At 32.8% G+C, this 26,580-nt stretch overlaps 1 protein-coding gene across 2 annotated transcripts; it reads left to right on the forward strand.

Annotated features, from left to right (window-relative positions):
• Positions 1–16,698: 16,698 nt before the first annotated feature.
• Positions 16,699–26,580, forward strand: LOC123663860. 2 transcript variants are annotated; one of them, XM_045598508.1, is made up of 2 exons: positions 16,699–16,952; positions 25,511–26,580. In XM_045598508.1, the coding sequence occupies exon 2, from the start codon at positions 25,665–25,667 to the stop codon at positions 26,313–26,315; it is 651 nt and encodes a 216-aa protein (XP_045454464.1). In that variant the 5' UTR covers positions 16,699–16,952; positions 25,511–25,664; the 3' UTR covers positions 26,316–26,580. The 2 variants fall into 2 exon arrangements, with proteins under 2 accessions (XP_045454464.1, XP_045454472.1); XM_045598516.1 differs by having other exon boundaries at positions 16,699–16,925.

The following is a 26,580-nucleotide window of genomic DNA, read 5'->3' on the forward strand; positions in this document are numbered from 1 at the left end:
ACAAATATAATGTATTTAAATTTACATATTATTCGCAATAAATCTTAGATATTTATCTGCTTTAGATATATGTACATATAAGTCATAACTCGTGTAAATGAGCAAGAGTCAAAGGGACAGACTAAAGCCATATGCGACTTGAAATATATTTTATTACGTTATTTATTTACTAAACATTAACATAAAATTTTAATAGATAATATCTAATTTTTTATTCATTTTTTATAAAATATAGTAATTTAAGTTGCATATCGTCAGCTGCAGATAGTAAAAATTAATATATACACATTGTCCTGGAATAAAGTATGTTATGAGATAAAATTATTCACGTTAAAGGTAGGAAGTAAGTGATAAGGATAAGTGTTCTCGGAAATAATTACAATTTTATGATCCCTATACATGTTTAATCTTTATATAGTATATGACATGAGTAAATAAAACAATATGTAGGGAAATAAAGAAAAATCAATTTAAATATAAGGTAAAAACTGTTTTACAAAGTAATAAACATTTTCATAAAGCCACGAGACGAGATATTTTTGCTTTTCTTAAAGAGGAGCTTTTGTCTGCCTGCTTCTTAGTTCAGACGTTGATGAAAATACAGCCTTTGATAATATACTAAGAACTTTCTGGAAAAAAAAGTATTGTATGGCGCTGAGTAAGGGTCAAGTTTCAGTGACTCGAACCCGGCAACGAGCTGTATGTGACTATATATATACTCGAGACCCTATCCAGTATAAAAGAACTGTAATGCGTTATCAGATACTTGCGGATTCGAGTTCGAGAAAGTGTCTACGATATTATAATTGATATTGATTTTTATGATGCAGTGAAGAAAATCATAAGGGGCCAACAACGAATTACACGATTTTTTGACCTTTTCCCCATTTTTGTCACAGCTGGTCACAGTTATGATAATGTGTGAAGTTTCATATTTTGCAATGTTAGACATTATTTTTATTTCCATTAAAATTACTAAAAGAAAATCAACATCAAAAACCCCCGTCTTAACGTATGACGTGTAATGTCCTCTAAGTTGTCTGGTCGCTGTAAAAAAAATACATTCAAAAATATTTCAGCTTTCTAACGCGTTGTAGAGCGACGTCGCTAGACAAGTTACTCTACTTTCTTCGTAAAAAAAAGTTATTTTCCCAGCAGAGTGTCATTTATAAGCTATTATAGTACCGAATAGTACATACGTTTATATTGTATTCGTCTAAAATTAGACTGATGGCGCTTTTTCAGCTGCGTTGACGTTACTGGACGCCCTTATGAGGCTCACCACGAGATATTATGGATATAATTATATACATATTAATCTTTAGATGGATCATTCCACCAACTGCGGATTGAACTGGGAAGGTGCGGACTGAAAACCAGCTATAAGCTGAGTCTACGACCTTTTCACCAGCATTTTTTCTAAAATCTCTGTAAATTAGACTTTAAGAAATCTTTTGTTTTTTTTATGCTTGGTGAATAAACGTCTTTATTATTATTATTATTATCATTATTATTATCATTATTATTATTATTTTAACTGGATTATTATTTCATTCATTTGCCTTGATAAATATTTCTATATTTGGTGTACCTGCTTGGAATGTACTTTGTACTTCATCAATTCATTCTAATTCAAACATTTATCATTCTAACGCAGAAATCTTGCAGTAGGTATACGATTTGTAGATCCTAAACTTTAACTAAGTAGAGATCCTGAACTGGAGCTGATCTTAAACTAAGAAAGGGCAGACCAGAAATTATCCTGCTCAAAATCTGGAGGTGCCTGTCTTGGGAAGTACCCCGACCTTGCAGAAGATCACAGCTAAACAACCCTGCTTTGTAACTCCTAACTCCTGCTTGCAAGCAGTGTGGTGTTCCTGTGCTGAGCACAGTAACCAGAGCTCCTGGAGGAATTGGAATAGAATGCTTCTGGTGTTGCAGATGTCTATAAGCCCCGGTAATCGCTTACCTTCAAGTAGGCCGTATACTTTTTTGCGGACTTATCGTATAAAAAAAATCCTGAATTTAACGCGACCAATCAAAGAAACGCTCTCTTCACCAGTAAAGTAAGAAACCTATATATATTTAAGACGGAGTCGAGTATATGTTAGTTTTATTGTATTTTTATGTTCTTTAGTGGAGTAATTAAACCGACGCACTCAGCTTTTATAACGGAACGCTGTAATAAAGACCATCGTTGTTAGGCGATAGAACTGTCGAAATAGGTCATGCTTACTTTCCACTGAGGTTTATTACAAGTAAATATTGCCATAGCTAGAATTTTATACGCGAGTCCTGGAAAATGATTAAATTGAAGCTCATCTTCACCGGAAGCGGCGTAGACGCGTACGGTTTACAGTATTGTTGTATTGTTGGGTATTATTTGATTCACTGACGATTTTGTTTAATTTATTAATACATGTAAATACATGGTATTTAGAAATGAACAAATATATTAACACGAAAATAAAATCTACGATTACTAAATCTTCTTGACCTTCTCATATATGAGCATTCGATAATGAAGGGCCTCTAATAGGTTTTTTTACGTTGTATATTTTACTAAGTAAAAAAAATACTTATTAAGTTTCAGTCTGTAATATCCCGCTGCTGGACTTAGCTTTCCCCATGTAGGAGAAGGATCAGAGCTTAATTCACTACGCTGCTTCAATGTAGCTTGGTGGATAATTACGAGTATATTCCCTACTATGAGTAACGATCGCTATTTGGTGTATATAATATATATAATTAGATAATAACCGGGACCGATAGCTTGACGCGCTCTCCGAGGCGTGGTGTTGAGTCCCACAAGGACAAACAACTAGACCGGAAATATATATTTGTGTAAACACAAATATCCACTCCGAGCGGAAATCAAACCGACAAGGTCGATGTGCAGGCATGGCCAACACGGCACACGCACCATCACACCAAACGGTCGTCTATTAAATACTTATTAACTTATTTTTAATAAAGGAGAAGTGGTATATATAAAGAATAAACAACAGTTCTTTATCACGTGGTCCAATCTTCGGAAATAAGAAACTGCGAAATTGAACGAATGTTGGTACTACTTGTTATATGTCAGGTTTCTCGATAAACTAGCAGCAGATCATGATAGTTGGCGCATACAAATTTTTCGAACGCAGCTTCAAATTTTCACCAACTAAAACTAAACTACTAACTTCGTCAAACTTCGTTTGTAACGTTTGAAAGTGCCTTGAAAATAAAGTATTAAAAGTTATTGCATGATGGCAAATTTGCTGTTTTAGTAAGAATATTTTTAAAGCAATTTTACCTACTTTTCTTTTAGGCACTTTAATGCGTCTCTACCCAACAAATCTCACTTGAGATATCCTTTTGTGATGTAAGGGCCAGTAGCGTAAGGTTTGGTGGAAATTAACTATGAAGAGGTTTGCGTGGATCTAATCCGGACAATTTCGGAATATAGTTAGTAAATGTAGCGGTGTGTCTGAAGAGTGGAAAAGTTTTCGATTTTTAATTTCGGAACTGCAGATATATTTTATTCTTAATATTGATAACAGCATATAATTACTATCGCGATTCCTTAGTTACGTGTGTTAGCGATAAAACTCGAAATCAATTGATAAAATTATACTGCAGAATATTAATATAGTGTTTAATTTGTAACACTTCTATATTACTGTGTATTTCGTATGATTTATATCGCTTGTTTGTTAATTTATATAACTGTGTGTTAATATATTAGAGGTGCTAGTTCAATAAAATGTATGCGGCTTAAAACCGCCTCCAGTTTCACGAATGAATTTTTTCGGAAAACGTCGGTATGTATTCAATTAAACACGTTGTACACTTCCTATACATACGTTTCGTAGGCTATTTTGAGTTGTGAAGAATCTAGAAACACTAGTCCAACTCTAAACCATCAAGGTAATTACAATGTTACGATATTTTATGTACTCTTATATTAATTTTTGTGATTCTGCATATACAAGGTTTTTCTTATATGTTAAGATAAATGTGCTTGTCATCTTCTCATTTCAGTCATTTTTCTGGTAGTTTAGATATTTTTATCAATTAATATGTATAATAAAAAAAATTGTAACTGTCCAATGCTACGATTTTCAAGTCTAGACGTGACCAATGAACAGGTGCAAGGGTTCTTTAAACTTTTGATGAAAACCCTGTTTGCACTCTTTGGTTTCAAAACATAACATTTGACACCTAATATATTATTATTTTTTATTTCTTATTCTAGCCTTCGTATCGAAACTAATAATTAAATTACAGCCTAAAAATATCTATGAAACTTCTTACAACATAATACTTATTAAAACCTTTAATTTATTCTTGACCAACAGTAATATTTTTAAATAAATACCCACGTCATTATCAAGGTTCTCGTCAGCTATAAGTTATCTTTTGCATTATAACCCAATTAGAATGAAGCCAAATGAAAGCTAAACTATCAGCTACGTAATTTTGTACGAGTAAATGATTTGTTTTGACTAAATTACGTTTGGAATGTCACTGAAACGATTTAAGTTTTGACTAGGGAATTATAATGTTCGGGTCAAATTATTCTATGTTAAAGTGTGTTACATCGCAAATCGTAAAACAATACACCTAATTGGATTAATAAAGAACTCTTTTTAACTCGGTAGTAGGCGCGCACCAAATTTTGTAACACACACTATCGCACCGGGTAAAAAATATCACATTGGATTTATTGTAAAAATGGGGGATTCTAATAGGTATTTCTTAAATAAAACATTTTCATAATATATTTTAAACGAAATAATGTGTGGATAAAGTAATTATTTGATAATGTAACGTTTTATTTTTTCAATGAAATCCCAGCTTAAAATTAAGTACTTTTTGCATAAGTCTAATAAAAAAACATACATTTGACTTTAAACATATAAAAATGGAACGAGTTCATTAAAATTTCATAACATATTCTTACTTATTATAATTATTTTAACATTAAGTATTTTATTTTAAAAAAGAAACTTTTGAAATATAACATATGCTTGTCTTGTAGTCCCCTTTAAATTTGATCATGAACTGATGACTACTTTTTGAGTAATCTTTGATAACGCGTATTTACTTAACTATTTTTCGTCTTACTTACGTTGAATTATTTTTCAATGTAATTGAAGTCGGTGTCTTTTAATTTGTGAGCAAAGATAATTATTGAGTACATTCTTCAGAAATGGGAATGGTATATGCTCTACATATCTTTTTAAGGCACAAATTGCAATTATTTTCAGTTTATCGATCTTTTTCCAAGGACACGCTGCATATCGTGATGCAGACGTTTCCGAACGTGGTTGCAGGTTTCTTTCTTGCTGAGCGCGACCTAAATTGTCCTGATTTCTATATATATATATATATGTGTGTTAGTTTACCTAGTCAATTACTTTTTTTCAACATCCAATCACGGTAGTACAGTTTTATTTTTTGAATTGGACATAATAATAATAAGCGATCGCGATCAAATATTCTGTTGGGGTTCTAAAATTTGCTAATGAGTAGTTTTATCACTTAGGGTAAATTTACCAGGTTTCATGTAAAGCAAAGGCACGTCACCTGGATACTAACAGTTTTGTATATTTATTCTAGGCTGAGGTACTATATACTTATAAGATATATATGTGAGGACACCAGTATGTTTTCACCTTCTTGCTCTGGCTTCAAATTCATTATTGTCTTCAATTTTGGGAATATTGATTTGCTACTATTTTCTAAAAGCAGTTAATATTCTATTTGTTCTTCATTAAGAGGAAAATAAGACAAATTGTTAGTCTAAAGTAACTAAAAATGACTGAATAACCGCAAAAACAGTGGTCAGTCACTCAAAATGGCGGATCGTGCAAGGTTAATCGAAAGGTACTCAAAGCAGCGTGGTACAAAATTAAGCAAAAACCCTAAATTTTTCAAATTTATACACTTTGTAAATTTTACCCAGTAGCGCTCTGGGTTGAGGAGATAAATCTTTGGTTACCGATTGTTCCACGTCACGTGCGGTCGTCACGTATACCTATAATAAAACTGACTGCTTTTTTTTCTGTACGTACGATTATATTTAAAAAAAAAAAAACTGTAGGAAGGGCATTTATAGGGCCAATAGAAACTGTAAGTATTAATTTTAGAACGTTCTGTCTGTCTGTCTGTATAATTGTCCACGCTCCACGCAAAAACTACTCGATAAAATTTGATGTGATTTCTGCAGCTGTTTGCTGTAGATTGAACTTAAAAACTGGTGCATATTTCATCTTAATTGGCCTCTTTGAACCTGAAATAGATGTTTTATATCGAACGAAGTCGCGGGTGGACAATTAGTTTATGAAACATTTCATATAATAATTTAAATTTTTATAACTATTGCTAGTATGATATTTTTTTAGTTTTACTACTTTAAGAAACCGATAAATTTTACTCAAATGTAACAAACGATATTTCATATAATTTATTCGTTTTAGATGTAGGTGTATGTAACCCAGTTCACTAAAGAATGCTTCATCTTCCTGAATAATAAATTATCTTTAAATGCTATTTGCCAGTTCGTTTATATTACAGACCATAATGATCACTTCTCTAATGGCCGTGTTATCAATACTGTAGTCTATTTCGTAAAAAAGTTCTGCGCTTCCTTTGTTATCGTGACAAATCTAATTTTGTTTGTTGTCTAGTTGAGCTTACACGATTACTCTCATGTCGTTAACATCTTTCACCTTGTTAGTCGTTCATGTCAACGTTTAAACTATTTTTCTTCTAAGAAGACGTTTGTTTGCTGTCACACCGGGAGCAAGCAAACCCATCAAGATAACGTGATATGTTTATTTAAACTGCTATCAACTGTATCTTGTACGGTGTAACGTTCGATAATATGATATCTAAAGTACAAAAAAAAATGGATGAAATGATTTCAACGATTGAAATATTATAATGTAATAAGTGGCTCTTAATGCTATGTAGAATAAGAATTTAATAATTCAGTTGAAATGTTGGGATCTTGATAAAACTGCTGACAAAAGTCCTGTCAAGAATACAATTTGTCTGAATTATTGATCGCGTCGATGTAGTTAAAAATGATATAACGCTCTGTCGTTACAATTTCATATATATTTTATGTATATAAACCTATATGTATATACTATCTGACCCTGCAAACGTCGTTTTGCTATATATGTTATTAACCCCCTTAACTTCCCCCCTTTATAACTTAGGGGTTTGAAAAATAAATGTTAGCCGATTCTCAGAGCTACCCGATATGCACACAAAATTTCATAAAAATCGGTCCAACCGTTTCGGAGGAGTATTGTAACTAACATTGTGACACGAGAATTTTATTCATAAAAATTCTCGTATATATACTCGTATATATAAAATTCATTGCGTTGACCTTATTTATTTCATTAATAAATTGAATATTCACTTAGTTGTATAATGTATAGTCAATGATTTTTGCCTCTTTAACGCTTGACATTATATTTATAAGCCTCGACGACGACAGTCACATACCACTTATTATACCTTTATTAAAGCAACTAATTGGCTACAAATAATAACCACGAAACGTCAATAAAAATTAAATGATAATATTCGGATAATAAATCATCGGTGACCTATTAACGTGCGTCCATTTTGACCGGGTCGATTATTTTGATTTACTCGGCTCTCTTCTGACGGCTGTTACATTACACGCTCTCCGTTGACATTTTGACACCCCGATAAATTCGCACCGGTCACATTTATTACTACTTAACCGCTCGATACTGAGTTGTTAAATTTTAAGATGTGAAGGTCGACAAAGGTCGAAGGAATATGTACCACTGTACCACCGCTGCTGACCTTGGTGCCGTAGTAAATGGTAAACAAATGCACCGAAGGCGGCAGATGACTCGCAGCTGGATGCTGTTTATTAAACATCGTTATCCTTCGTTACTTTACATTTACGTTACGCGAAGCAATGAATTTATAAATAGAACGGGATCGTTTATGGTGTATTTTGTGTGATCGCTATGAATATTGGATATATATTATGTGATGAATAAGGAAGTACAGTTTATAGGACGCAAACCTACTTTGTGGCTTTTGATGCTATAAACGTGTCTCGTTTGTATTGTTTTACATATTAATATAAATATTTATGGTTTGGGACAAAACGATTACTGATTTACTATTTATGATTACTTTGTTTATCCGCTGACAAGGACAAATATATACAAAAAAAAAACGAATTTATGACACGGTAGAAATACGAGTGTCCAAAACAGTGTCCGTATTTTTCTAATAAATATCTTAAATACATGGTGAGAATTTGAATTTGAAAATAACTAAACTTGGGAATTCCATACAGCAATATTCAATATAACTATGTGTACACGTGAAATGCTTCTTTGCGAGATCTACTTATAAAAAATATTTGTTGTTTTCAGTTTTAATCGCTTCTTATTGGTTCCTAATGTTTACGCAAACTCTACGAAACAAATTTTTCGGAGTGTCCTCTCGTGACCAAGTGTGCTGTAAAGTGTCCGAAATTTCGGGCATCTAGAAAACTTAATAAACCGCTTTAGGCTTATCTTTGCACTGTTTAATAAAGACACTCGTATGTCGTCCAGTTCCTTTCCTTGTACTCATAAGATCGGTGTATATCAAGTGCGACATTGATCGTAGTAAATAATTTATCTCTTTAGTTGTCCATATGTCTGTAATTATATTTGTATTAAGTAATGAAAGATCGTGCTTTATTAATTTTACACTATTTTATACTTTTAAGGATTTAATATTAGAAGCGTCCGCGTGATGTGTAACGAGGAATAAATTTAACTTAATTGGTGTTAGTTTGGAGATTGATTTGATTGGAGGTGATTGAGAGAGTCTGTCATTGTAAATTAAGCTTAAACAGTTATTGGGTGTTCTGATTGTTTTCCAATTTTATGCGCAATTTTCTCAATTTTTTTCCATGAGAACGTTCTGCATATTATTAAAAAAAACCTAAAAAGGTTTTCAAAGTACCTATTACAAATCCAAAAAAGGATTGAAATCGATAAAGTCGCTCTTAAGCAGTAAAAGTGAGTGTGTATAGCCTTCGTCCTTTTAATGTTTTTAAACCATTTTATTTTCAGAGTGATCTAAAAACGCATATGTTTAGATGTATATTTTTTATTCTAAAGAATTATTTAATGTTATGCTAATGTGAACAATATACTGAATTGAACAAAGGTAGGCAGCGTTTTTAACGTAGGACGAGTTAAACTTGTTGAATGATTCATTGCTGCTGAGGTGAATCCCACATTCTCGGTAACATTGCCTTATCTTAAAAATTATCTTTCTTATACACCTAAAAGGTTAAAATACCAGAAGTAGTTATATTCTCAAGACAATTATCCGCTTTTACGTATCTTTCATATAACATTAAGTTACTACATAACTTTAGTATATCTACCACTAGTCTTTAAAACAGCAATAGATATATATAATTTCCTAAAGAAAATGAAATTTTTTTAGAACGGTTTCGTAAAGAAATGGACAAACCTATTTATAGTTTATATAGTATATATTTTGCCTTATTTTACTTCGTTCGAGTAGTTGATTTTTGATAGTCTTATGATATGAGTTTTTTCTTTCACATTTTAAACTGTCTTTATATCAGTTATCTGGTATAAAAAGTGGTTGCAGATGCTATCCGAGTATAACGAATAATAATTAAATTAACATACAAATTAAAAATAGAAATTGAGCAATAAATGTTATATTTATATATTCACGAATCCTTAGTTTAAATGAATACTTATGTGTGTATAATTTGTAAAAAGTAACAATTTTATTGTAACTTGTACACATATTCAGTTCATAGGAACTACTTTTGTAAGTAACCGTCGAAGTTATAGAAGGTTATAGAAAGTTCATAACAAACTTGGACAACATCCAACTACAAAAATGTCTTGAAAAGAAAGCCCTCAACAGGTAAACACTAAAAATATATTAAACATTATTTATTATAAATTAATAATTATAATTTGTAAAATGATAGGTAAAAAGTTGAAGCCTATTTCAATAAAGACATTTTCGATTTTGATTACATTTTAAGATTTGTGTTTATTTTTTGCGTTCCCGTGCAATCTTTTCTGATCCTAGTAATTTCCGTTGTAATCTCGATTCGAGAAATTGCTTATTATTAGTGTGAATTTGTGATGTACACTTTCGTCACAAGAAGCAAATATGATGAAACTGAAAGATAAAATAAGACAAATTGGTTACTGTTACATACATGTATCAGTTTTTAATTTTAACGTTACATTCGCTATATGATCAAACTTACATATGCAAAGGTAAACTTCATTTTAATAAGTAGATAATAGTCTGCTTAAAAGTTATTAGTTATTGAATGACGTGTGTTTATGATATTTTAATCTTACTTCTTAAATGTTTCAAAATATCCAATCTTTGAAGCGGTGGTCGAGATGTTATATATGCACTTTTCGATGGTCTTAAAATTTTTTAAAATTACTTTATCAATCTAAATATAAAATTGTTCAAAAAAAAGTTGAAGAATGTAGTTTTAAAAAACTTTGTTAATCCACATGTTTATGTACTCATGCTTGAATAGCTTTGAAAACTAGGTAGACTTACTAAATGATTATTTTGTAAACTCACTAAATTATAATTTGTAATTGTACTAGACCTATTTTATTATTTCTAAAAAAAAAAGTTCTAGGGTTCCATTTTCCATTCAAATTGGCCAATCTATTAAGAATTTGCCGTCAAGAAATTTGTATGTATACCGATATTACTATACATACTTATAACAATCGTAATCAAATATATTTAAAATGGACAAACGTTGGAACATCGATAAATGATATTATAATAAGGTGGCCTCTTTAGTTAACATTTGGTACAGCCGAAGTACCGTTACGGACACTTTCCTTCTTAGTTCGACGGGTCCCCGTTACCTATTCATTAACGAGTGTACAATGTTCATAATGCCACAGGCGTTTACCACAAACTTGCACTATTGGCCAACATAACACAAAGACACTGACCTTATATTGTCTCGACAAGCTCACATTCGCATGGTCTCATTTGTTTGCGTCGCTTAAGATTCATCGATGGCTAAACTATTGTAGGTATGCAGCGTTAAATTAGCAATTAATGTCACGTGTCGGTATACGAGTGAGTGAATAAAATGCCGTTTAATAAAATTAATGATTTTACGCGCTCTTATCGTCTAATTCTTTACTCAATACTACTAGCGAAACCGCGCATCTTTACTTACGTTGAAATCAACCACAAACGCGAGTCTCAATAATGTTATTAGATTATGTGATTTGTTGTCTCAGTAACGCTCAAAGAATTAACGTTTCTGTCTCGTGTTATGTTCCGTTACCTTGATATTACAAATTAAGTTTATGCCTTACCTTATGTTTAACCGTTTAAACTTTATTACGCTCTACCTTATTCGACGATGTTCGAAATCATAAATTAAGTAACTTACTAAAGAGCGTTTCCTCACAGCGATTTTTATGAATAGAGTAAAATTGTAGTTATAAATCATTAACACAATAAATTACGGACCTTTTATCGACATTGTTATAAAATAACTAAGTTAATGAATAATTTTTTTAATTGTTATAATGGGAGTCGTACTGCCGATTATTGGTTGTCGCTCATGATAGATTGTGTAGTGAGATTGTTAAAGGTTGGTTCGTGTTATTAATGTATTAAAAGCTTACATCATTGATTTAATAACATGTGTCAAGATCAGAAAAAAGGGCACGAATTGAGTAATTACTGGACTGGTAATTTAACACTTACGACCGTTGTAAATAAAATAGTACTCGTTATATTCTAAGTCGAAATTACAAAAATTTTGTATTAAACGGCAATATCTTTTACATGGACGCGTGTGAAAGGAATCATTTAAACAAATTGTAACTATTGCTTAACGATGTAAATGACTTACACATTACCATATACGTTATTACAAAAGCGTTAATTGCGATATTAAGTATTGGATTATTACGAAGTAACTTTTTAGAGTTCACGGTTAAACTGTCGTGGCGAGATTGAGTTTCTTAAGACTCCTCTTATGACATTTCGCTGCCAGATGATTTTAATTTAAGTGCATAACTAGGCGAGTGTGAACAGTTGTCATTCAGTATTAATAATTATGCAATATAAACTAACGAGCGATCAGCGATTGTTTACAATCTATTATGCTCGGAAATGTCGTGAGGAAACCTAAGTGCGTCGGAAGAAATTGAGTCTTAGCGGATATATTCATATCCGCTAAGACGTGATATAGTATCTTGTATTCTTGTCGTCTCTATACTACGTAACTGAGGTCGGGCACAGCAGGAGTTTCCTGCTCAAAATAAGGAGCAGCCCGACTGGGGTAGTACCTCGACCTTACAGAAGATCACAGCAAAACAATACTGTTTTCAAGCAGTATTGTGTTCCCGTTGGTGAGTAAGGTGATCAGAGCTCCTGGGGGGATTGGGGATTGGGTCGGCAACGCGCTTGCGATGCTTCTGGTGTTGCAGGTGTCTATAAGCTACGGTAATCGCTTACCATCAGGTGAGCCGTACGCTTGTTTGCCGACCTAGTGACATAAAAAAATAAATAAAAAAAAACATTGGCAAAATCGTCTGTGCTTTTTGCTACTGTTAGAAACAAATAATCCAAATAAATAAATAAGTATTGTAGTTGTGGGTGCAGTAATTTAATACGTACTAGGTTATACATATTTTGAAATGAAATGAATGAAATAATATTCGCTTCAGCCTGTTATATCCCACTTCTAGGCATAGGCCTCTTTCCCCATGTAGGAGAAGGAGTTGGCGGATATATTTGTAATAATATTATCTTGGGCCTATGAAATAATAACGCGCTCACGCGTTATGAGCTAAGGATCGCTCATATAATATAACTATACATTGTCAAAAAACGCACTTGACCTCTTTAAAGCCGTTGGATAATTTAGCAATGCACTCGGATAAGAGCTGAAGGAGTGTACGCATCGCTAATTACACGGTCTTACCGCTGGGCAGCCTTTATCTGTAATCGGTAAAACATCTACGAAGTACAACACAATTTGAAAAAAAAAATGTTGAATTTTATATACATTTTCTAGTTGGGTTTTTTTTTTAATTTTGTTGATTGGTTTTTAATTAAGTACATAATAGTAAACATTTTTGAATATCATATCAAAAATTGACCGCTCCAGCGGGGTTCGAACCCGCGTCTCCGACTTGCCGTGTCGGCGCTCTAGCCAATTAACCACGCGCCACGGTTCGCTTAAACCGAAAATTAAAAATTATCATATCGAAAATTTCGCTCGAGCGGGTGCATCGTTCCATAGCTTAATTGGCTAGAGCGCCGACACGGCAAGTCGGAGACGCGGGTTCGAACCCCGCTGGAGCGGTCAATTTTTGATATGATATTCAAAAATGTTTAGAATTCCTAATGTGGGTAACACAAAAATAAAAATCTTAGATATTACATAATAGTATTTAGGAAATTTGGTATTCTAGAAAATAGCAAATACCGTAAAATAAAATAAATAAAACAAAATAATAATAATAATTCAAACTATTAAGTAAAATAAAAAAAAACATATTGGCTTTATTTATTTTTGTCGACAGTATAAAATTACATAAATAATTTTAAAAAAAAGCTTACTAATATTTTAGTTTTACAAACGTCATATTATACAGTCGTGTGACTGATATTACGTCACTTCCGTTATATATTTTTCTTACGGTTTTAGTATCACATTTTTTTCAGTTCGCTCGCCCAGCCAAATGTCAAGCCTGCCGTAAGGAACTTCGTTCCAATAAGTATTATTATTGAAACGTGAAAACGTATTTTTTAGTTTTTTTAATTATTATTTATTATTCCCTTAATTCACGGGACGCGTAGTTCATCGGAACCAGCTAAATTTTGAAAGTAGTCTATGAGAAAAAAAAAAATGGATACCTCTGGTATATATTATATTAAAAGTTCGTCGCCTCCAATTACAGGCTTGGCGTGTTTTTGATAGCGTAATATTTATCTGTGTGTCCTGATTGTACTGTACTGTACGATTGTATTGTTGTGTGTGTATCGAGCAAATAATTAGATTGTACTTTATTTTTTTATGTAGTATAAGAAATATAAACACCTTCAAATATCATCTTCAGTCCGATTTCAAGAAAGAGAAGAAGTTAAATTTAAAATATTTTCTTAAATACATAAATGTGGAAATGTTATATGAACCGTCCTGTCAACTAAATTATGTTACAGCCTATAGAACTGGTCGTAGCTTAGGCTATAATATAACACACATTATGTTAAATACAAGTGAGCTATTAAACAGTACTCTTTTAAAAAAACTGTTAACACTGTTCAATGGAATATAAGTATATATTTAAAAAATAAAATAAGTATAAATACATAAAAGTACGTAGGTATTTAAAACACTGGATAAGTAAACACTTTCGAAATTGTTTTAAAGAACGTCTAAATTCTAAACAATACGTTGTACAGTTATCAAATGTCATAGATAAATAAAATATGTCAATAATTACGTATCGATTTTATTTATCACAAAAAGAAAGATGCGCATTTTTTCTACACTATAACCTTATTTTGGATGGAAATATTTTTTTCTTTAGGAATAAAATAATTTTTAATGACTATTTGTTATTTTAAAATTTTGCAATTCACAACATCCAAAAAGTAGGAGCAATGTGTGTGTATTTATTGTGTCTGTTTTCTCACGGCCTTGTCGTTTCAATTTTTACTTTCAACACAGTGAAATGTATGTTCGTATTTTTGATTACTGTGTCGCGCCTGTTAGTCACAGTGTGATGTTTCGTAGCCTATAAACTCATCACAAAGGCACTACAAAAACTAATTTCTGGAATACGTGCGTTCATTCAAACAAGACTGTACGACTATGATAAATTATAACAAAAATATGTCATCGGCTTGGCATATTTTGTTTATTCGTGGTAAAAATTGTATATTAAAGAGTTTGATTTAAAAAGTGAAAGATAGGAATAGTCATCAAAATGGTGTTATTCAAAAGAAAGGCAAGGAAACGTACAAAGTTCTACTTATCGAATAATTGAACGTTTATCTTCTATATATTAATACGTGAAGCAAAAACTTTGTACCCTTTTTTACGAAGATTGCGCGGACGGAGCAGTATGAAATTTCGCACACTTATAGCTTACTAGCGACCCGCCCCGACTTCGCACGGGTGCAATGCTGATACTAAATATACTACAGAATGTCTTTATTTATAGTATGAAGCTAGCTTATATCATGGTTATTAACATAATAACAACATTCAAATATGCGTCGTTAGATTACACGTTGTTACAGAATGCGTTGAAGAAATAAAGGTTCACTGCTTGTTCCCAGTAGGTGATAGCGTGATAATTTGTAGCCTATATGTTGACCCGACTTCTTAATAATATTCGTGCCAAATTTGAAGTAAATCCATGCAGTACTTTTTGAGTTTATCCCGGACATACATACAGACAAACACAAAATTTCTAAAAAGTATATTTTTGGCTTCGGTATCGATTGTAGATCACATCCCAAGTATTCTTTTAAAAAAATATTTAATGTACAGTTTTGACTTTCCTACCATTTTATTATATGTATAGATATAGAGGAGTGCAGAATCCTAACTTTTTTTTTAAATTATTCTTAAAAAATATATGTAATCAATTAAAAAAAACATTACCTACAGTACCATGTATTTGACACACAGGCATATATACTCTATTGTTTAATATATATCTTATAAGTTAAAATAATAATGGTCAATGTTCGATCACTGGACGACTACTAATTTCTCTTATTTTCCCTACTGCTCTACTTAATTAAGTAAGTTTGTCAAAAACATTTTTTATGATAACCGCATTTCACCCTGATTATATTTTTTAGGTTTTAATATTTTTCCGAGTCAATGACTGATAATGTGTTCTTTTTAAATGAATCTAAAATATGACTAAATTGAATGCTTAAGAGTAGGTATATTATAATACAACAACAACGACAAAAAAAAAACATTTAACTTACTATACAAACGTTTAATTTTATTAGTGACTGTAGGTGATCCAGTGATTTTAATACAATAATAATTAGTGGGTAGGATGCAATATCAATTAAAATATATTTACATTTACGACGGATTTTAAGCTGTTTTATATTAATTTTACGTATTATATTGAAATGGGAGACCCGTAAGAAATATTTCTCTATCTTTTGTTACGCACTTGTCAGAGCGGTCGTGGTCATCACTTCCCAGTCACACGCTTGACGATTCGTCTCCATTCTTCCCTGACAGCTGCTTTTCGGGAGCACACATGTAATGGAACGTTCACTGCAGCCTTTATACTTGGTCCATCCATCTCATAGGCGATCTGCCGTGAGGTCTGGTTCCTTCTACCTTTCCTTGGACGACTAGATGTTCGATGAAGACATTGTCACGTCAAGAAATATTTATCGTGGATAATGCTAAGGGTTTCGTTTAATAAAAATAAAAATATTACATATGTATGATAAATCTTATCAGGAAGGAAAATGATTAGTAAACTGTAACTTAAGAGGCAAAAGTTTACAAATAAGGTGTTGACGTTAGTCGAGAAGAAAGAAAACGATGAAGGGGTGGATTTCAGGCATTATATCAGGTGACGGCGTTATCTCTGACGGGCTGGTGGCCCCTCCACAGCGGCAACCTACTAACAGTCAGTCAGTAGCATTCAAAGCGCCGCGAGGTTCGCACGCTGTGACGCGCGCGCACCTATATATCGCAGTGAAAGTCGCACGCGCAGTTTAAGCTACGAATTCGTGAGCCCGGCGTCTCCGTCTAGTTATTTTATTTGTCCGTTGCGCCAGTGCAGCGGGGAAAGGAGGTCGGTGCGTGGCCGCAACTCGTAAGAACTTAGAACGATGCGATTTGTGTTAGCTATGTTTTAAATAACTCTTGCACTTGTGTTGTATTATTGAATATTGAAAACAATAAAACTTCGTGTACCCTTGCATCGGTTTTATAGTTATTGTGGTTTTTATAGATTCAATAGTAAACTACCTTCAACGTAAAAATATTCCTAGTATTGTTTTTTATCGAATGTTGTTGCAATGCAGTACCCTTGGTATGATGTTGTTAGATGCTACGACGCGACGGTCTACGCGGTTCGTAGATCGTACGTTGGTTATGTAATGGTATAAAAAAATAACAGTAAGCTAGTGAAACTATCGTAAAACACAGAATGGTCGAGTGCTTCGATACTTGTGATTATGTCAAAGTATTCGTATTGAAAGGTTGACACACTGCTCGTGAAACATTATGAATTCATTCATTACTTCATTTCGTACCAACGTTCAAGATTTGCTTTTGATTCTCTTATTATTTTTATTCTAAATTAAAATAAAATCACGCGATTGATGAAGCTACAGATAGTTATGTATAGAATTATTTAAGCAGTTTTTTTAACAGTTTGAGTTGTTTTAATAATCTTATAAAGATTTTTCTTATGTTATTATTATCACTAAACATATATTTTGTGTAATAAAATATTATTCTCATTTATTAGAATAACAAAAATAAAAAAATATATATAATAATCGGGAGGATTCTTGTATTTAGTTTAACCACGTTTATTATAAAAAACGCACGCGAAAAGGAAATTTCGTAGCTATTTTTATTTTTATTTTTCGGCCTTTTGTGTGTCAAAGTTTAAACAATAGTCAGATTTAAACATACGTCTACCAAGTTACAAGCTGATTTAGTTTCTTTCAGTTCATACCATTTTCAATTGACTAGAAATAATTTTTTGAACGTAATAAAAAACTAAATCATGAAAAGAGGATCACCTCATATTACAGGTCTACCGGTCTACCGTATAATGATTCTGCAGCATTTATATTAATATCTGGTTAGGGTGAAAACGAGTAATTTCTTTTAATCCCTTTAGTTAATAATAAATGAAGCAGTTCGCTTGAAAAATGTAGTAAATGTTTAAGCAACAGAAAGCTCATATCGGTTATAAATTACTATTCCTTCGATAAACTAGATGTTACAATTTTCTGACACATATGTATCTTTGTTAAGACAAAACAGAAACGTAGTTTTCTTTTATTTCTAATAAAAAAATTTTATCACGGCAAACTCTCCATGCATTCAGGAGCAATACTATAAATACAATAGGTATATCATCGCGAACGGAGAGACGTGGAAAGCACTGTCATGATTTGTGGCCGAGCAGGGCCGTGGGCGGTCCCATTTGTTCGCTCTAGCACATTAAAAAAGGTTTTACCCCTCAACAATACATATATTGTACTATTGCAGGCGTATTAGTACGTGTTTCATACCAAATTTTAATGTAAATTATATCTTATATTAAAACAAATATCACGTATACTGTATCTCGTGAGTCGTGTATAACGGATAAAATAATTGTGTTTGCAGGCAAACGAAAAAAAAAACGACTTCAATTATATCGACAAGTAATACGACGTACGGTAGACGAAAAAAATAAAGTAAATACGCATTATCAAAGATTACTCCGAAAGTTGTGATCAGATCTCGACGAAATTTAAATGTGACCACATGATAAACAGTGGCTTTCGATTAAATTAAAAACCATCAAAATCGGTACACCCAGTAAAAAGCTAAGCGAGTTTTCGAGTTTCCCTCGACTTCTCTGGGATCTCCTGGTTTCCTTATACCACACCAGGGATATCTTCTTTCCAACAAAAAAAAAAGAATTATCAAAATCGGTTCATAAACGACGAAGTTATCCCCGGACAAACATTAAATATATACGGTCGAATTGAGTAACCTCCTCCTTTTTTAAGTCGGTTATAAATTACCGGAATTAAGTGTGAATAGCATATTAGACTATTTAGTGGTACCGGCTTAGTATCATCAGCGCTTTAGTTATGATTAGTATGATTTGTGATTTAAAAAAAATAGAAAATAATTCTAGTGTTAGTTGCTTCAATTCGTCGTTATCAATTTTTTAAAATAAAATATATAATATGACATTGATAGATAAAGCTCAGTGATTCAATCAAGTTATGATTGAAATAATGTTATCTTATCGATGAAATATACCTATAATGAATCGTGGTTGATACGGCAGACTCAATGTCACTGAAAGTCGGGTGCACGGCAAGGCGAGGCTTTAGTTATGCAAGTCCCGCTGCGCTTTGAAATCGGACACGACCTACATTTTTCTAGCAATAGACGTAACTTGAGAATTATGTTATGTCATGGCTGACCGTAGCAACATCTGCTGATTCAACTTTTTGCCTCGATAATAGGGTTATTTTATATATAAAATTATTTTTGCATAAAGTTTGTAGGCACGTAAAGATGATGTTCAAGGTATGTGAGAATATAATGATAAATTTACGTTTATCTTCTTAGATATAACAGCTATTAACTGTCTATATAATAAAATATATTTTTTGACTCTGATTGTTTTTAAATTTTAATTTATTCTCATTCTTAAAATATAGTTTTACAATATAATATATCCTATATCTTTACTTAGATTTCTATAGTCGAGTATATGCTTTATATCTCAATATTTAATTATCAGCCAACCCTAAGTAAGTCTATGCTATGTAAAACCAAGAACATTGACCATTTGTGTCTACCACAAAAAATGGGGTCAAAGACTAGATAATCGTTTGCAACAGCATTGCCTCTAAGAACTTACGTCTATCAAATAACATTTCTAGTTTACTAAAAATCTATATAACACACATACATGTATTACAAATATATGACACAGATATAAATAATTATCATAATCTATTTATAATTGTCTTTGTAGCGAATACGTGTAAGCAGTACTGGCTAATAGAACCTCCAGTTGACCTCCAACTACATGAGAGCCATTTGAACCTCCATGTTATGGAAAGGAATTCATCTTTGCATTTTAATTATTCCAATTGGTTTCCAATCCAAGACAAGTTTAATCCATGCAATGGAGCTAAGGCGTGTGTTCATTTCCTTCAGATGTGCTTCATCCTCTCAGACGCCGTAATCGAGTTATCATAACAATAGTGAGATAGTTTTTTTTATTAGCCTGTACTACATCCTTGAACGTTAGTCTTCAAATGTGTTATTAATTTATTATATTAATTATAAAAATTATTCAGTAAATTAAATATAAGACAAAAATATTTACAAATCGAATTCATCAATAAATAATCAATCTTCATTAATTTTCTGCGAAATGCGATTCCCAGTAGGAAACAGTCCATTGTATAACTGAAAATAAATTTCAAACACGTAGTAGGATTGTACTCAAAAACTAATTTTATGCTGAACTTTATCAAACATTGTTTACACAGTTTTTTATGAGAGTTGATTTGAATTTCCTCGCATTCATTTAACGGAATCGGGACAACATGACTTCAGAACGCTTTCGACGAGATTTATTTGTGGCAGTTGCAAATTTGGGACTATTCCCAAAGAATTCTACGCCACTTTCCTCTTTGCTTTATCAATAATTACTGCAATATTATTTCTTTATAAAAGATATGATATTGTAAATTCGATTCACGTATTAAATGGTATCCGTTTAAATGGTACTTCATTTTACTTTTAACGTAGTTCAATAAAACGATTTGTGTGCAGTGTAAAGTTTATTCCTTTTGTCTTTGCTTGTATATATTTGTATATTCTTATAAATGATTTAATTATCATGCTTAATATAAAAGTATGAATACATTTTGATCAAATAAAGTAAAATTGCGGATAGTAACTAGTTAAGCGATAAAATTGCTTACGGCCACCAAGTTGTTTGAATGTATGAATATTAAAATTTTACGTAGTTACCTACTCTCGAGTATTTTTATTATACTGATACAATCGTACTTATAATAAATATGTAATGTTGGCAAATGTTTTAAACTTTCTAGGGATTTTAGTTAATATTGAGTTCATTAGAAATAAAAAAAAAAAAACTAATTGTTAACTTATTTTATTTAGAGTGACAATATTTTATTAGATCGATATTTGTACTATGAGTTGATAGAATGCTGAACCTTATGCGTCTTGTACATTTTTAACGAAAAGCACCATAAAAAACAAATTGTGTTTTCGAATACAGTTACTAGTGGCTTCATAGTTAGTCTTACTAAAGTAATAATAGTTTATAAATTAAATTATTCATAGGTATACGAAGAAGTTATTTATTACTTACTAGCGACCTCTGTCCGACCATATTTTTTTACACGATAAGTACTAACGCTGCATCTTATGGTATAAGTCTTATTCCGATCGCTTCAGTTGTTTTTGCAGTATAACCGAAAAAAAACCGACTTTCCATTAATTAGTATAGATATAAGATAGATTAAATAAAACCTTTGTTCTTTTTTTAATAAACGAACGTCCATTGTGTTGTATTTTCTCCGCACGTTACAACGATTTTTTTTTATTCACACAAGTGCGTATCGTTTCCTATTTTCAATAAAATAACTATATAAACGGCGCGCGTTAATTTCCTACTCATTATTATACGTATTAATGAGATCGATTTTCTTTGTCCCAAGCTAGTTTATTGTCGTAAACAATTGATCAGTATTCAGTTCAGCAACGAGCTGAGGACTTGTTGGTTTCTCATTAACTATTCGTTGTTTGCATTTGCCGTCTGTCGTTGTTTGTGGACATTTATTGTATCTCGCTGTGGGTAATGTAATCGCTATTTTTCTGACAAAGTATCTACATTTACCCACATTTGTTAATACTCGCTTTTCATTTGTTAAATGTTCTGCACGATAAGGGTGGAAACCAAACCATATACCTAAGAAAACGGAACTAAGATTTGTGTTATACAATAAATAGGTAATTAGAATTTTCATTGGATCTATACTAACTGTACCAATATTTTAAAGCTGATAAGTTTGCTTGTTTAAACGCCCTAATCTCAGAAACTACCGGTACGAATTTAAACATCATTTTTTTTGATAGACTATTTACTGAGAAAGGCTATATAGGCCATACAATATTTCAGTACGTTTTATTTGTCTCAAAAACGCGAGTGTAACCGTGGCTAGCTAATAAAAATATAGTTAAAAATTTAAGGTGTTGCTTCCTACACAGGAAGTTTATTTTTGTGGCGCTTAAGGCCAACCTTAAACTTGTTTATTAGGTACAAACATATTACAGTTGTTCGGAACCTTCCATGTGCGAATACAACGCACTTATTACTTTATAAGTGATTTAATTATACTATAAATTTTAATTCAAACATGTACCAGTAATTACACTGATATATAAAATTATTATACAATACATATATATCACTCTATTTACATATGTAGACTATTACAAACAAACGTCAGTCACGTGCCAAAGCTAAAATGAAACGAATACACATTTTTTTCTATAAATGCATGAGCGGCTCATTGGCAATAGGTTTAAAACTTATAAAATTACGTCACCTTAAAGTATATCTATGTATATTAGGTAAATTAACTATATAGTATAAAAGGTATTTTTTATAAATATCGTGCATAGCATATTTACACTTAGCTTACATTCGTGAATAAATATAATTTGTAACGAAACCGACTGCTAAATATAAAAAACGGATGTAAATTATTTAAGCTATTTCACTGTGCAAAAGAATATAATATGATATTTTGTGAATTAAATTAAAAGAGGATCATGTCGCAGTCGAGTTGTAGTTGCAACGTGCGATAAGTAAGAAACAAAAGGCAAGACGGAGTCGAAAAGCGTTTAAGAACTATTGTGCGTGCTGTATCGCACTCCAAGCTATTACCGTAAACCGCGTAACGTCTGGAACGGATATTTTTAACGATTACTTCCAACAATGTATTGTTATTATGGCTATCTTAAGATATACGACACGTGAATACAAAGTTGTATCTAAACGTTTATTTTGCTAAATTTTAAGATAAAATTTTAACTAAGTAGCAAGGCATTAAGTACAACCGCTCCGGTGTAGTGGTGCGTGTAAGTGTCTAAAACACTGACGGTTTGCGCGTTCGATACTCGCTCGGGATGGATATCTGCATTTGTACAAATACTTATTTCCGGTTAGGATGTCTGTCCTTGTGGGTCTCCCCACCGTGCCTCGGAGAGCACGTTAAGCTGTCTATCTTTCTGTTGTTATCATAAATACCTAATAGCGATCATTACTCATAGTTGAATGTATCCGCCAACCCTCGGTGGAGCAGTTTGGTCGATTAAGCTCCAATCCTTTTCCTACATGGAGATAAAGGCCTATGCCCAGAAGTGGCAAGTAGTTACAGGCTGAATAGTGATCGATCCTGATGGCGTTAAGTGCTTTTTTAATGAAATGAAATGAAATGAAAATATTTATTTCGCTATAAGGTGATAATACACACTTAACGAACGTCAAAAAAATCGGCATTTTTAACAAATTTAGGTAGCAAAAGCATTAATCAATTACAAAAGTTAAAAAGTATAAATATTCTACATATACCAAGAAAATATTTAATAGCATCGTAAAGTATGAAATATAATAATTTTTGTAACGAGAAGACGCGCCTACAACTTTATAGGCCAAATAAATAAAGACAAGTATTTTCTTACAACGTTTTTCGACATATCATCATTACAGCCTATACAGTCCACTGCTGGACATAGGCCTACACAAGTTTACGCCAAAAATAACGTGAACTCATGTGTTTTGCTCATAGTCACCACGCTGGGCAGGCGGGTTGGTGACCGCAGGCTACTGGCTTTGTTACACCGAAGACGCTGCTGCCCGTCTTTCGGCAGCAGTTGGATGGTTATCCCGTCACCGGTCGGCTTTTTAAGTTCCAAGGTGATAGTAGAACTGTGTTATCCCTTAGTCGCCTCTTACAACACCCACGGGAAGAGAGGGGGTGGCTATATTCTTTAGTACCGTAGCCACACAGTTCGACATATGAAAGAACCTAAATAGTTAATATATGAATTAAGTGTTTGAAAACGCATATCTATCTGATCTCTTAATGTAACTTGCTCTTATTGTCTCTAATGAAATTCGCTTTTACATTACGCTAGTAGAGTTAGAAGTTAGAAGTTTATAAAGGGATAATCTCTCGGGACATCTATTTTGATTAGTTGCTTTACTGCGAATAGTTAGACAAATATATACGTTGACACACTTACATCTTAGAATCGTGGAAAGAAGTAGTACATAATTTTAATGGCACTGCACATACTTGTTTGCTTTATTGAGGACATTAACTGGCTTACCTCAGAAGAAAAATATATAGTATTTTTGACGAGTTTTTATTGCAAATAAAGTTACCCTTGGTATTTATTAGCTAATAATAAATATTTAACTTTTACAAACTTTCCACCGGCATATAAAACATTTATTTTTAAATTGAGATGTAATGTTTTTAATTTACATGTATATTCAATATGCATTTGAAATATTTCTAAGATTTTCACCTATGCTTAATTTAAATATTTACATTTCGTTGGTAGTATAATTAATAGTGTGCTATTTGTAACGCAACGCTTTATAAAGTCAATGAGAGACAATTAATAACTCAATTGATGCACGACCTTGGTGATGTTATATGCCGGACGCCACATCAGATTGTTTTTCTAACTATTTCAAGCGAGCACATGTCATACAATGAGTGCACTCACCGACACAAACAGAATACACTCGAATAGAATACCAATCATATAGGAATTACCTATAAAAATATTAGTGAGTGACATCACAACGTCACCTCTGGTCTCGTCACTCGCGTAGAGCTCGATCACCCGTACCATCAAGTGATAATGAAATCGACCTTAGTAACGTGAGACAGCAATTTATACAAACCGGTGGCAACTTTCCCCGCTGCGTCGTGAGTCGATGACGACTATGCAGTTACGAAAGCTTCACCTGCGTATATGGAATAGCGCCGGCTCTTGTTAATTGTAACGAGATAATTCCCGGACTATTGCCAACCTGCTTTTGGTTATTAATTTTTATCTTAGTACATTATTGTCCGCGCTTTTGCATCTTCCTTTAAACGTTAAATTCCTCTGTCGTGCAGTTAGATAATTGATATCGTCGCTTTTGTAATTGGTAGTCGATGACAAATAGGCAACCTGTAACGATATGGAGCTAAATCGTTTTGTTCACCATATTTAATAGCATACCGTCACACTTAAACTACTAATAAATTTGTTTGTTCATTTATGAGCTTCAAATTAACAAAAGTCTTTGAGATCCTGTTCTTGACAGAAAATCGATGCAAGCGAAAATTTTATTAATGGTTGAACAACAATAAAAATATATTTTTGTCTTACAACCGATAGCAACATATTTAGGATTTATGTGAACATAATAATAAGCATCACATACCAAGAAAGAAAAAAACTGCGTTATTTTAATTGATTGTTTACTCATAATTGTGCAATAAATAAACAATCTTTATGATCTTATTATATAATACATCACAAGTGCAATTACCATTTATATATCTATTATCTGAACTAATTGATGAATTCTGTTTTAAGAAACTCAACAATAAAAACAATATCTGGTTTTTCTATCGAAATGTTAGTCGCCATGTCAGATTACTTTTTATCATTGGAATTTGAAAAAAGTGGTTAAATCTAAAAAAGTATTGTGAAAGTAAGTGACTGAGTGTACTAGTGACAGTGAGTGACGATGAGTGCTAGCGAGCCAACCTTAACTGAGTCGCCGGTGCCGTTGGCTCTGGCGCGGTTGCAGGGCCGGCCGGGACGGATGCCGCGCGGCTTACGCACGCACAGGCCGAGCTTGCCATTGGCAAGTCTACAGGAGGCTATAGATGAAACTCCGCGACGTTATAGCGAGGAAAATTACGCGCAGGACACTGACGACGAGGAATCGTTTACCGATCCAGTTGTCAGCAAACCCTCTCCGTCTTCTTCTAATGGGCGGAGAGCTTCCGATGCTACTTTTGCTGAACGATACAGAAAATTGACCGAATTTGATGGTCCACCCCCGGATATACCTCGCCGAGCCTCTCTAGCCGTTCCCGTCGGAGACGGTTTCGGACCTAGTGATAAAGGCCGCAGGCGGTCGTGGGCGGCGCGTCTTCAGCTAGAACGCAAAAAGAGACGAAAATCCGGCGGTAACGACACGGATGAAGAAAGCGATACTCCAACTTACAACTTGCGTCAAAAGCGACCTTCTTGGTGGAATGTCTTCGTTCCGGACAACATGCTGAAACAAAGGTATTATCAAAATGGTTATGTCAGTAAAATGACGGTACAATTTATCATGATAGGTGAAACAAAGTACTGTAGTTGGGCCGCTCCAAGAATGCGTCCTTGACATATTTTAGGTGGTTGTAATAAGTAACTTCGTGATGGCGAACAAACATAATTTTATTCTTTAAACGCGTGGCTAAAATTATATTTATTTGAGAATTGGATTTATCTCAACCTGCAAGAAACTGAAGTACTTAAGGTCCATAATTTTTCGAAGTTGACGCATCTGTCTTTTCTGTTGCCATTTTTAGAAAAGATAAGTTAAATACAGTTTTCAATAATAGGCATAAAACTGGAAAATAGCTAATTGGTCTAATTTGTTGCAATGA

The sequence above is a fragment of the Melitaea cinxia genome, chromosome 2 (genome assembly GCF_905220565.1).
Source record: "Melitaea cinxia chromosome 2, ilMelCinx1.1, whole genome shotgun sequence".
NCBI lineage: Eukaryota > Metazoa > Arthropoda > Insecta > Lepidoptera > Nymphalidae > Melitaea > Melitaea cinxia.